Source organism: Chiloscyllium punctatum, chromosome X (genome assembly GCF_047496795.1).
Source record: "Chiloscyllium punctatum isolate Juve2018m chromosome X, sChiPun1.3, whole genome shotgun sequence".
In the NCBI taxonomy this organism is placed as follows: domain Eukaryota; kingdom Metazoa; phylum Chordata; class Chondrichthyes; order Orectolobiformes; family Hemiscylliidae; genus Chiloscyllium; species Chiloscyllium punctatum.
Genome location: NC_092791.1, coordinates 23614656 through 23628617, shown reverse-complemented (window position 1 = coordinate 23628617; position 13962 = coordinate 23614656). Strand labels below are relative to the sequence as shown.

Below are 13962 nucleotides of genomic sequence, written 5' to 3'. Positions count from 1 at the left end.
TGGGCACAGGTTTTACAGTTTCTGCGGTGGCAGGGGAAAGTGCCAGGATTGGAGGGTGGATCGTAGGGGGGTGTGGACCTGACCAGGTATCACAGAGGGAACGGTCTTTGCGGAAGGCGGAAAGGGGTGGGGAGGGAAATATATCCCTGGTGGTGGGGTCTTTTTGGAGGTGGCGGAAATGTCGGCGGATGATTTGGTTTATGCGAAGGTTTGTAGGGTGGAAGGTGAGCACCAGGGGCGTTCTGTCCTTGTTACGGTTGGAGGGGTGGGGTCTGAGGGCGGAGGTGCGGGATGTGGACGAGATGCGTTGGAGGGACAAGTTACTCAGTGCAGCATTTCTAGTTGTTGGCCTGCCTTTGTAGCCACAATACTTACATAGCTAGTGTAGTTGAGTTTCTGTTCAACGGCGACGCCCGTTGATAGGGGGTTGATAGTGGGGATTCAGTGATGGTAAATTGTCAAGGCTGTAACAAGGTAAGCCAGTTGGACTTCATCGAATAGGAGTTCCTTGATTCGACCAGATTAACAGACCTGATCAGGGAGCCCTGGCTGTCAGATAAGAAGGGCATTATCAGAGATACTGACTTTCTCAGAGTTGACTGTGAATAAGTACTAAATTTATGGAACATTGTGTAAATAAAGGGTGACTTGGTGACAGGAAACTGGCCACTGTGCACTTATTTCAGTGGCAACGAGACTAAAGCATGAACCTGAAGAAACTTGCTCACAACAGTCATCTTTGAGTTGGAGTAAGCATTTGTTATTTAGGAATCTTGACACATTTGATCCTGCCAAAGACTGGGCCAGTATGTGGAGAGAATGCATTTTTTTCAATTGACAAAAGCCTGTGACTTTGGTTTAACCCTTAAGGTGCTTCGAGATCATTTGGTATGTGAGATTAATCATGTAAGAATGCAAAAATGCCTACCAGGTGAAGCCCAACTAGACTTCAAAAGACCATGACAACTGGCTTTATCATAGGAAAATATGGCAAGTGGAGCTTATGAGTTACAGGGTATTCTGAAGTAAGTGGACACCCTTTCTAGTCCAACTGAACTTGGGGAACACCACTTGAGTGAAGGCAATTACATAGCCTCACTCAGGACACATTCTGAACAGAAGCAGAGACTCTAGGTCGGCCCACAGTCAAACCTCAAAACAATGCCAAGCCTCGGCCAAACAGTTAAAATTTCTTCAGGATCCCTGGCTGACAAGCCTTTGTAGTCGCTGCCGGCATGTGGACTCAAGAATCCTCCTAGGTCTGAACTTAGTTACAGAACTCATAGGCTGGTATCCAGGAGAGTGCACACCCCAGAAAGTCCACCTACATCTGGTTTAGAACAATTTGCACAAAAACATTCAAATCAGAAAAGAAAAACACCTGGATAAATGGTTACCCAGTTCTAAAGGAGGTTGATACTGATGCGGCCATATCAGTAATCGAAGAATCGAAGAATCAGAATTCGGCCTGGACTCCTGCCCTTAACTTTGCGCAAGACCTCAGTGAGGCAGAGAACCTTTACCAGGGAATTTCACAGATTAAAGGGTACAACTTCAGTTCTGGCCCCTTATGAAAAGCAGTTGGCTGAGTTACAAGTGAAATTGTAGTAAAAGGCTCAGACCAAAGCTTGATGAGGCAAAATTGGTCATGAGAGATTCATCTAAATTGGCTCAACATTTTTCAATTTGAAAATGGCTGCCTGAGTGAAGTCTGAATTGAACATCTGGAGGTCTTCCAGGAATCAGAGAATCCCTACAGTGTGGAAGTAGGCCATTCAGTCCATCAAGTCCAGACCGATCCTCCAAAAAGTATCCACCCAGACCCATCTAATCCCTCTAAATTTCCCATGGTCAATTTTGCACATTTTTGGTCTGAGGTGAGAAACCAGAGTAACCCACACAGATATGGGGAGAATGTGCAACCTCCACACAGACAGTGGTCAGAGGGGGGAATCAAACCCAGGTCCCTGGCCCTGTGAGGCAGCAGTGCTAACCACTCAACTACCATGCCACCCAGGACTGTCAGAGGGACTGAGGCCTCTTGCATGTTGACCAGGAAGCAATTCCACAATTCTGCAAGGCCTGCACAGTACTATTTGCCTTACAGGTAAAAGTACAGGCTGAAATCAGAAGACTGGAATGTGAAGGAATCATCAAACCAGCCCAATTTGCAGAATGGGCAGCACCAGTTAGTCTTTGTGGGGATTTTAAACAAACGGTAAACCACTTTTTCCAGCTGGATAAATATCCAATCACTCTCACAGTGAATTTATACACAAAGCTGGCAGGGGTCTGTCCTTCACAAATCTGGAAATGAGCTAGGTGTACTTTCAATTGCATTTAGACCACGATTCCAGAAGTATGCTACAATTAATAGCTATGAAGATTTGTACCAACATACGAGACTGCCATTTGGGGTATCATCAGCCTGTACAATTTTTCAGTGGACGATGGAGAACATTATGCAAGATCTACCTCAGGTTGCCACTTCTCTAGATGAAGTTCTAGTACAGGGAAAACTAATAAAGAATTTGGATATAGTCCTAAGGCATTTCTAGAAGGAGGGTGTACGCCTTAGAATGGAAAAATGTGTGTGCCAAGCACCCCAAGTGACCTATTTGGGCCATAGAGTTGAGAAGACCGGATTACATCCATTGGAAGATAAAATGAGGGTGATCAAAGGTGCCCCCAGCTCTCCCACGTCTATACCAGAGCTTAGGTCTCTCCTTGGGCTGGTGAATTGTTACTGTCTGTGTGGAGTTGTGCATTCTCCCAGTGTCTGCATGGATTACCTGCAGGTGCTCCAGTTTCCTCCCACAGTCCAAAGATGTGGGGGTTAGGTGTATTGGCCATGCTAAATTACCGATAGTATACAGGAATGTGCAGACTAGCTGGATTAGCCAATGGAAATGCAGTGATTACAGGGATAAGGTAGGGGTAGTTCTGAGTGAGATACTCCTCAGAGGGTCAGTGTGGACTCGATGGGCCAAAAGGCCTGCTTCTGCATTGTAGGGATTCTATGCCCTGCCCCTCAGAACGAAATTGGAAAGGCTGCCAGAACCTATGCCTCTGTCAAGTCTTGATGAGTCCTCAGAATCAAAGATGGACATGACAAGTGTAGCCGCCTTGATGCCTTTGCCATCAGGAGAGAGAAATTCAACCAAAACGCTCCTAGCGCACGAGGCAAGTTCCCATGCATTAATTGCTGCCCATATTGATGCCGACTTGGAGGGACCTGACCCAGTGCTAAAGTGGCCCAGGAAGCTGTAAGAAAGAGAGACTGGTCTATGTCCATGGACTCATGGCAGGATATAGTGACTGTAACAAGGTCACCCAGCTGGACCTCAGAGAATGAATTCCCCGATTGGGCCAGATTAACAGCCTAATCAGGGAGCCCTGGCTGACAGATAAAAACGGGAATGTTATTTTGATTTAATCCCTGCCCTCCCTTCACTGTTTTGATCACACAGCATTGCCCTTTAATGTGAAGGGCACTGCTGGTCACAGGCCACTCGGGTGTTTCCTTTCTTCCTGGTGGTGGAAACTGAATAAAGATTTGTGCACCTTGTGTCTTTCACCTGCACACACACAAACATGGGTGCTGGGGAAAAAAATAAGCACTACTGCAGTTAGGCGATCGTGTGAGGGTAAAAAAAAAGCAAAGGAAAAAAAAGGGGAATGTCAGAGATACTGACACTCAGAGCAGACTCTGAAGAGGTAGTCCTAAAGTCAATGACTGTTTGTGTGCAAATAAAGGGCAACTTGGTGTCTGGATACCGGTCTCTATGGAACCAATTCAGTAATGTAATTGAATATCATTCTGCGTGGCACAAACATTACTTGCGTTTGTCAGCCCAAGGCTGGATGTTGTCCAGGTAGTGCTGCATTTGGATATGAATTGCTTCAGTAAAAGCTGATTGGAGTGCATGATATACATATAGCAACTCACAGTTGGCGGTGGTGACAGAACTGGAGAAAATCAAAAACAGAAGGAGAATTCCATGACAAAGTTACTCTGGCTGGCAAAACAATTTCCATGACGGATGGGATGGGGGCAGCAAGAGAACCATGAGAGGTGGAGCTGATATAGAAGGGATGATGGAATTGATAGAGGGTTGCAAAATGTCAAAGACAATTATCTGATACAACTTATTATTCAAAAGTTATTCTGTGCTAAAAACACAGATTCACTAAATTAGACTTAAAAGTTTTAGAAAATGTTTAAGGTAAATTAAAATCAGGTGAACCTGCAATGAGACAAAAAAAAACTGCGTTGCTGGAATCTGGACGCTGGAAGACCACAGCAAGCCAAGCAGCATCAGGAAGTAGGGAAGTCAACATTTCAGGTGTAACCCTTCTTCAGGACTGGGGATGGGTGTAAGGGGGAGCTGCAGATAAAGGGGGTGGCGGGTGGTGAATTGGGGAAAGGTGAAGACAGGTAGAGGGTACAACCTGGTTGGCCAATGGGAGGAATGAATCCGGTTGGTGGCAGGGAGAAGTGGAATGGAGGGGAAGAGACTGGGAAGGGAGTCCAGGGGAAGGGAAGGGAGGTTATTTGAAATTGGAGAACTCAATGTTGAGTCTTCCAGGCTGTAGTCTGCCCAGACGGAAGATAAAGTGTTGCTCCTCCAATTTACAATGTGGTTTGTTGTGGCAATAGAGGAGGCAAAGGATGATTATGTCGGAAAGAGAGTGGGAAGGGGAATTAAAATGAGCGCTGAGTGGGCGGTCCGGCCAGCTCCTGCGTGCCCGGCTGAGATGCTTCAAATCTAGTACACTGCATCAGGTGCTCCTAATGTGGTCTTCACTACACGGAGGATACTGAACGTAAACTTAAGGAACAGCTCGCCGAGCATCTCAGCTGGGCCCGCAGGGGCCGACCGGGTCTCCCAGTCGCCGTCATTTTAATTCTCCTTCCCACTCCCTTTCAGACATGACCATCCTTGGCCTCCTCCATTATCACAACGAACCAAACCGCAAATTGGAGAACAACACCTCATCTTCTGCCTGAGCAGCCTACAGCCTGGAGGACTCAACACTGAGTTCTCTAATTTCAAATAACCTTCCTTCCCATCCCCCGACTCCCTTCCGAGCACACCCCGCCCCTTCCACCAACCGGATTCATTCCTCCTATTGACAAACCTCCCCACTTCACCACCCTACTCCCACCACCCCCCCCCACATCCATCCCCAGTCCGGAGGAAGGGTTACACCCGAAGCATCGATATCTCCCTCTCCTGGTGCTGCCTGGCTTGCTGTGTTCTTCTAGAATCTGTAATGAGACAGACATGATAAGGGAGCTTAAGGTGAAGGAACCCTTAGGTGGCAATGAACATAACATGAGCAAATTTACTCTGTAATTTGAGAGGGAAACGATAGAATCGGAGGTAACGGTATTGCAGCTGAATAAAGGCCACTACAGAGGCATAAGGGAGGAGATGGGTAGAATTGACTGGGAGAGGAGCCTAGCAGGAAAGACAGTGGAACAGCAAAGGCAGGAATTTCTGGGAGCAATTCAGGAGACACAGCAGAGATTCTTCCCGAGGAAAAAGAAGCAATTTACAGGAGGATTAGGCAATCACGGCTGACTAGGAAAGTCAGGGATGGCATAAAAGCAAAAGAGAAAGCATATAATGTGGCGAAGGGCAGTGTAGAACCAGAGGATTTGGAAGCTTACAAAGACCAACAGAGGTCAACAACTAAAAAAGAAATAAGAAGGGAGAAGATTAAATAGGAGGGTAAGCTAGCCAGTAATATAAAAGAAGACTGCATGAATTTCGTTAGATACATAAAGGACAAAAGACAGGCAAAGGTGGACACTGGGCCGCTGGAAAGAAAATGACGCTGGAGAGACAGTAGTGGGGAACAAGAAAAATGGGTGAGGAACTGAACAATTACTTCACATTAGTTTTCACAGTGGAAGACACGAGTAATATCCCAAAAGTTCAAGAGAGTGTGAGGGGGCAAAGGTGAGTATGGTAGCCATCACTAAGGAGAAGGTGCTAGAAAAGCTGAATGGCCTGAAGGTGGGTAAATCACCTGGACCAGATAAGACTACACCCCACAGTTCTATGGGAGATAGCTTAAGAGATAGTGGAGGCGTCAGTGGTGATCTTTCAGGAATCGCTAGAATCAGCGAGGGTCCCAGAGGACTGGAAAATCGATAACATGACATCCCTAATAAAAAAGGAGCAAGGCAGGACACAGAAAATTACAAACTAATTATCCAACCTCAGTTGTGAGCAAGATCCTAGAACCCATTGTGAAGGATAAGATTTTTGACTACTTGGAAATGCATGGTAAAACAGGGCAAAGTCAGCATGATTTCATCAAGGAGAGGTCATGTCTGACAAATCTGCTAGAACTCTGAGGAAGTGACGAGCAAGTTAGACCAAGGAGAATCAATGGATGTTATCTACCTGGACTTCAAGAAGGCCTTTGACAAGGTGCTGCACAGGGGGCTACTGAGTAAGGTAAGGGCCCATGATGTCAGAGGCAAGGTGCAAACCTGGATAGAAGTTTGGCTGTCTGTCATGCACTTTGGTATGAAGAATAGAGGCATGGACTATTCTCCAAATGGGGAGAAAATTCACAAGTCTGAAGTGCAAAGCGACTTGGGAGTTCTAGTCCAGGATTCTCTCAAGGTAAACTTGCAGTTTGAGTCAGTAGTTAGGAAGGCAAATGCAATGATGGCATTTATTTTGAGAGGACATGAATATAAAAGCAGGGATGTACTTTAGAGGCTCTATAATGCTCTGGTCAGAACACATTTGGAGTATTGTGCGCTTATTGGGCCCCATATCTGTATTGGCCTTGCAGCATGTTCAAAGGGGGTTCACGAGAATGGTCCCAGGAATGAAAAGCTTAACAGAAGGACTGTGGGTCTATACTCAATGGAGTTTAGAAGGATGTGGGGAACCTAACTGAAACATACAGAATATTGACCTGCCTGGATAGAGTAGATGTTGAGAAGATGTTTCCATTGGTAGGAGGGACGAGGACCCGAGGGCACATCCTTAGAGTAGAAGGAAAACCTTTTAAGCTAGAGATAAGGAGAAACCTCTTCAGCCAGAGTCTGGTGAATTCTATGGAATTCATTGCCAGAGAGGGCTGTGGAGGCCAGGGTATTTAAGACTGAGATAGAGAAGGTTCTTGAGTATCAAGAGGATTCAAGGGATACAGGGGGAAAGCATAATTGCACTGCGTAATTTTAACACTCAAGGAAGGAACAGTTATAATATAGCAGAAAAAACTTGGATCCTAAACAAGGATGTCGCCACAGAACAAGGTTGCAAATAAGTAGTATTCGTCCATGATAAATACTGAAACATCCCATTAAAACAGGCAAATTTTCAAGTGTTTATCTCTCAAACGATGTTGTAAACCTGCTTTTTCAGTTCACAAGCAAGCCGTTCCCAATTTGACGATCATATCTACGGTTATAAATAACTCTCAAGACCACATTCTGAAAAATATATAATTAAATTTTATTAAGCCTGTTTCTACTTATTTGCAGTTAATGTTCTCAGAGTAGATTTTTTGATTCTGTTAAAGCTTCTGATGAAAGAATAACTAGAAATCCAATATTTAAGAAAGTACCACTGCTAATACTAACTTGATTGCAAATTTCTTGCAGGTTGCTGCTGTTCCTGAAAAGAAGATACAGCTTCAGCTCAAATCTTCAAGAAACTCATGGTGGACTTGTGAGAGAACACTCAGCATTGCCAACCACATCAGCGAGCAATCCCAATGACAAATATGGTGCTGATACAATGGGATGAAAGTTTCTGTGAAGTTTATTTATCTAGTTTTAACTTGCTGGCTGTTCTTTAAATCCAGTCACAATACATAAGCAATTGAAAAAAACAGTTTCAGTAAATATTCCTGTACCAAGTCTATCCTGATAGGATACTGCAAGTTTTAATCAGTTAAAGACTGGAGAAGGGAATTATTCAAACTTACAAATGAATTTTGTAACATTATGCAACAGATATTATTTTTAAACATTATAGTTAGATATTTGAAATAAGGGAAACTAATTATTTCCCTAGAATATACATATAAAAAGTCAGCTGTTTGACTCTGAAAGAAGGAAACCCGTGTTAAACACTTGAACGAGTAAAAAGAGACATCAGAAATTTCCAAGGAGCCATTTAATTATTGGCTCTCACAATGATAAGAAATTGGGAAAGAAAGATGTGTTACTGTACATGAAAGTTATTTGCTTCGAAAAAGAATTTGTGTTTACATAGCATTTCTCTTGACCAGACTACTCAAAAAAGTGTTTTACAGCCATTAAGACTTCTGAAGTGTAGTCACTGTCTTAATGTAGAAAATGTTAGCAAGCTCCAAGAAACAGCAATGTGGTAATGGCCAGACAATTATCTTTTTGGGATGCTGATCGAGAGATATATATTGGTCAGGATACCAGGGAGAACTCCCTTGTTCCTCTATGAAATAGTGTCATGGGATCGTTTGTGTCCACCCAATAACCAAGCTTGTGTTTCACATTAAAAAAAAACATTTTCTCAAAAGTAAGACTGCCTGTGTCATGGGTGAGGCTAGAATTAGTTGGCTAACACTGACAAATGAGAAACAGAAAATTGTTGTGCCAAACAATAACTACTTAGCTTCTAATTTAAATTTCAGAAAAAATAAGATTCTGCTGTTGAAAATGAAAGTGCAAGGGCAAAGCACAATCTGCTGTTGATCTCAATGTGATACTGTTTTCAACATGATACCATTTCCCAAGAACATCAATAAGAGATTGTGATGGGAAATGTCTGGTACTTAAATGTAAAGTATTTATAGTTTGGCGTTTGTGCAACTAAATATGTAATGGAGTGTCTATCGTTTAAGTTACAAAATGAAAGACAGACATTTGAAGGGAAGGAAATATTTTCAAAAGCTTCCTTTTAATGGATAGGGAATGAGACAAGGAGAGAATAGGGTGGGTGTTTAAAAAAAAAGAAGGAATGCCTACCTGTTCGAGCTCTTTTGAACAGGGCTCTAACAAAACAAGGTCAATTCGGTCATGCCTACAATTTTAAAAATACAAAAACTGTTGCACTCAGCTCAGCTCCACATCAGCCACTGCTGCCTCACAGTTCATTTCCTACAATTTGGAAAGCCCTACATTAATGTGTGCATGCGAGTCAAATGGTCAATATCACAGCCCAAATAATGCATCAAGCAGTACTTAGGCATAAGTTTGTTTGATAAGGAAAAAAAGTCAGCTTGGGAGACAATCAACATGCAATGACTTCCTTGGCTTTCCTCACCACTACAATAGAGGATCACCAGCAGAGATTTGGGAACAAAATCAGAAATCGCTGGAAAATCTCAGCAAGTCTGGCAGTATCTGTGTAGAGAAAGAATCGGGTCAGTGACCCTTCTTTAGAATTTGAGAACATAATCAAAATCAGTGGGCAGTCTCTGTGAAATTTTACATTCCCCCTCCCCCCCCCCCCCCACCCACCATTACTGTCACTTCCTTCCAATTCCCAAAGAACTGGGAAAGCAGAATACAGCTCCTCTGAAGTGACGCACACTGTCAATAGTTTTGTCCATGCATTTATTATTCATACACTCGATATGAGGTGTTAGCAAGTTATTTAGGTGAGAACGACATCACAACTGGCCGTATCCCAATGTCCACCTGCATCCTCCTACGGTTGGGACCCTGTGTGCAAATTAAGAGCAAAAGCCTTATACAACTTCCTCCTCTTTAGCCCAGTGGCACAATTAGAGTGTAGCACCAGAGATCAGTTATCTCAGTATAAAGGATCACACAACTTAAAGCCTTTCTGGTCTATAGAATAGAACTGTTGGGGAATGAGAAAATTTAACATTTTTCATGAAAGCTGAGAACTTTGTAATACACTAAGAGGCAAGCTGTTTATAAGAAAACGACTCGAAGGTTCCTTTGCTGACTTGTTTTTAAATGATGTTTTAAAATTGTGATAATGAAATCTTGTCTCAAGAAAAGAATGGTCATGAACACATGATAATTCTTAATTTTAAAATGCTAGAAAAAAAATTTACTGCCCTCTTAATTCTGATAACAAAGATGATTCTTTAATCTGAATACAATTTCACAGGATGCAATCTTTCACCAAATGGCCTTGATCACGCAAAAGTCTTGACAGTGAGTGCTAGCTTGAGGGTGGAACTTGGAGCTGAGCAAAATGTTGCCTTATCTAAGGATCGGCACAAATACATCACAACTGGCCGTAAGCAGTATTACGGTAAGCATTGTCAAAAAAACACTAGCATTGGAGAGGGGTGCAGAAAACATTCAGGAGGATGGTTTCAGGGAGCAGAACTTTAGCTCTGACTGAATGGGAAAGCTTGGGGCTGTTTTTGAGAAAACTAAAAAATAAATTTGACAGAGGCATTCAAAACCATGAGGGGATCTGGAAAGAGCACATAGGGAGAAACTGTTCCTATTGGCTAGAGGATCAAGAACCAGAGGACTCCAATTTAAGGTGGCTGAAAAAAAATGTAGTAACAACGCGTGGAACAGCATTGTTTTTTAAATTACACAGCAAGCGGACAGGATCTGGACTGTCCCATTTGGCAGGAGGTTCAAAAAGGAATTGAGAGCTAGCACAAACAAAATGGATTGAATGGCTTCGTTCTGTGTTGCAACCATTCTATTATTCTATGCCAAAAGTACATTCTTCCCTTACCTGAAATGTAACCACGACCATTGCAGTCTTCTATATCCATTTTCAAAGTGCTGTGCTAGAAGTATAAAAAAAGAACAAATGTTATACATCTATTCCCTACATCAATGGGGTCTCAAACTTTCATGTATGAGAGATCACTTACATTAACTGCAGAATCTGGCAATCTCACCCCATAATAAGTTACAGAAAGAGTGATATTGCTGAACCCCTGGCTATTGTAGTTTATTGCCATGTTGCAATTTGATTCACAAATAAATTTGGGCAAATAATCTTGATCCACAAGTCCAGCAGCATACTTTTTCACTTTATGAGTCAACATGAGAATTTAAGGACATCCCAAGTATTCTCTAATTGTTGAGCAATGGCTATGCTAATCCATATACCTTAGAGAAGAGACACATGCGTTGATTCGTTAACCTCATACTGATGGAAACTCTGAATACAAGAAAGGGGCTGGAAAAAAAAACACCCAGCCGACAAAAAGGAATAAACATTCCTCTAGCGAATGTAATTATTTGCACATACCTTGTATAAGTAAGGGTGTACAGCTATTCAAAGCCTCTACAACAAAAACATTTTATGCAACTACCAGGAACATTGTGCTTTAACTCACCATCATATTCTCAAGGGTAACTAGGGATGGGTAACAAAATGCTAGACCAGCCAGTGACACACACAACACACGAATGAATTAAAAATAAAACTACAGACACACAGTTAAAGTGTGGTCATCTAAAATGAAAATATTATGCAGCTTTAGCACATTTAAAAGCTAGCTGTCCTCCAACAAAATCAATTATTTCCTCACTTCAGATGCAACTACTTTGAATCTCATTTTGCCATTTTATTTCAAAATGCTGCAGTCTCTGTTGTGTAGGTACACCCACCATTATGTCAGGAAGGAGTCTCTGGAGCAAAACATGAACCAACTACCTTCTGACTCAAGAGGTGAGGGTCCTATCAACTAAACAACACCTATTATAGAAAATTAAGGATTATATAACAAGTAACACAGGGCTACAAGCATCTATGGATTGGACATCAATGCCAGTACAGCACTGGCAGAAAGGCATAATGATATTGTTATTTTAAGCAACTGTCATGACAAATGCCCAAAATGCATTCATGCTCAAAGCTATGCAATCATCAAGTGATCAAGGATTAAAATATAAAAATTATAGCACCCAACAAGCACACCCTGCATGGGTTAGATTTAGTTTTGCCTGGATACAACAAGAACAAATTAAGAATTACAAACAAAGGTAAACTATTTATCAAAACAAAAATCAGTCAAGGTTTGGCTATTTAACACTGTGAAATTTAAATCTGATATTAAATTTGAAATCAGATGCAGACCCCAGATATGTAAATTGAGCATGAAGTACCTCAGTTGATAAGTTTAGCACATAGCCCAGAGAGCACGAGTTTCCAGACCTTTCTTTTTCACTCATGGTGTTTTTATGCCCTAAAATTAAAGTATTTAATTCATTGGAGGCAATGGAAAAATTAGAGAAATAACTCAACTAGTGATGAAGTTTTTTTTAAAAAAATACTCTTGTTTATTCACATCAGGTATCAGTTTTTAAAATGGAAACCGTGGTGACAGTAAGGAAGCAAATAGTAACCAATAATTCCGTTGAAACAACACTGAGCAATTCTCTTGACAGTATTGGAACTACCTGACAATTATAATTCAAATTAATAATTGCTCAACTAAATTTCTGGGGGAAAATCATGTTTTGTTTGGTAGAATATGTAAAACCAACTTTGATGTATCTCTAAATAACCCAAAGTAAATTACTTTGATCAAATTATGGAATATGTAGAAGCTCTGATTAGAAGGTCAGAGATGTCAACCTTTCAGAAAACAGTATACTGAGCAGAACATTTTTCCCCAAGAATTAAAAACCTGTCAACGAAAGATTCTGTACTTACAGGGTGAATACGAGGACTCGACATCATGTGCACTGTCTCCTTGCCGATGTGGTATAATGGAGCTATCTAGACTTTCTTGCTATATACTGTATAGTTGCTTCAAATGCAACAAGTGACTTTGCAATGAAGGAAATGGACTACAATAACAGTTGAATGGCAAAGCAGATTTTGACGTAATCAATGGCTGCTCTCTGACTCACTTGCTATACAGCTTTTCAAGTTAGAAATTACTAGGCACAACAAAAGCATGCACTTTGATATAAAAGATATGGCTCTCCAATAAATTGGAAATGCTTTAGCTATTAAAAAAATCAGAAATATTCAAAAGGGCAAAGAAACATTTAGAAATACAAGTGCTAGTTATTAAAAAAATGTCCTCCAATTTGTTTCTTAGGGCTATAAGCATCACACAATATCACCAGGCCCTTACATGGGAGAGGTGGGTAATGTACTTCAGAAGCAATCTGCAAATGCCACTACCAAGGCACTGACACAGCACTTCTTACCAAAAAGTTGAATCATTCCCTTTTTTCTCCCCACCACTCTTCACCCCCCCCCCCCTCCCTTCACCCCCCCCCCCCTCCCCCCACCCCCACCCCAACCCCCCATTTCTAATAGTGGCTTGCCTCCATTTCCGAATAGGGTGAAATGCTAAAAAGACCTTAAAGACTATGTGGAGAAATCATGTGCAAAAATACTTTTATCCTTCCAATCAATAGTATGTCTTTTAATGGAAGTATTGTAAACTTTGTGACAAACATGATCACAAATTTGGTGAAATTAAAATATCAAGACAGCACAAAACTCATCAGTAGCCATTAGCTTTGCATGGCCAAGTCCTGATTTTGCAGGATAAACCAGTAATTCTCAGAAAAATAAAACAGAATTTTAGTTGAAAATGACTAACATGAAATGAAAAATGTTGTTTGTCACAATAAATACAAGGTTCAAATCTCATCTCCTAACCATTACCAAGACCATATGCATCCACCTGTCACACAGCTCACCAAAATACTGCAATCCTCAACCAAATTTTCATTATCTCAACACCATTACTCCAATGTCCTCTTTACCAGCCTCCTAGGCTCTTCACCAAAGACTCCATATCTGCCAAAATGCTGTTGCTTACATCCTGTCCTACCCAATGCAACAATGATTGAATGCCTCAAAACTTCCACTGGTTGCTCATTTACAAATCATCATCGCCTAAGCACAGTGCACTTGCACAGCTTTCTTCAATCCATTCTTTACAATCTTTCCACTCTGATATTCTGTGCCTCAATCACCACGTCAGTCTGTGACATATCTCACATGATGGTGTCTTGATCTTAATCTC

General features: G+C 41.7%; 1 protein-coding gene across 9 annotated transcripts in view; it reads right to left on the bottom strand.

The window, feature by feature from the left end:
• Positions 1-13962, bottom strand: part of ikzf4 (IKAROS family zinc finger 4) — a 208062-nt gene that overhangs the window by 114707 nt on the left and 79393 nt on the right. For 5 of the 9 annotated variants that reach the window (XM_072567374.1, XM_072567375.1, XM_072567377.1 and 2 more), the window contains one exon: positions 10692-10746. In XM_072567374.1, the coding sequence (XP_072423475.1) occupies positions 10692-10731 (40 nt within the window). In that variant the 5' untranslated portion in view covers positions 10732-10746. Of the gene's footprint in view, positions 1-10691; positions 10747-12076; positions 12157-13962 lie in introns of all 9 variants that reach the window. The other 4 variants (XM_072567371.1, XM_072567372.1, XM_072567373.1 and 1 more) reach the window with 1 other exon arrangement.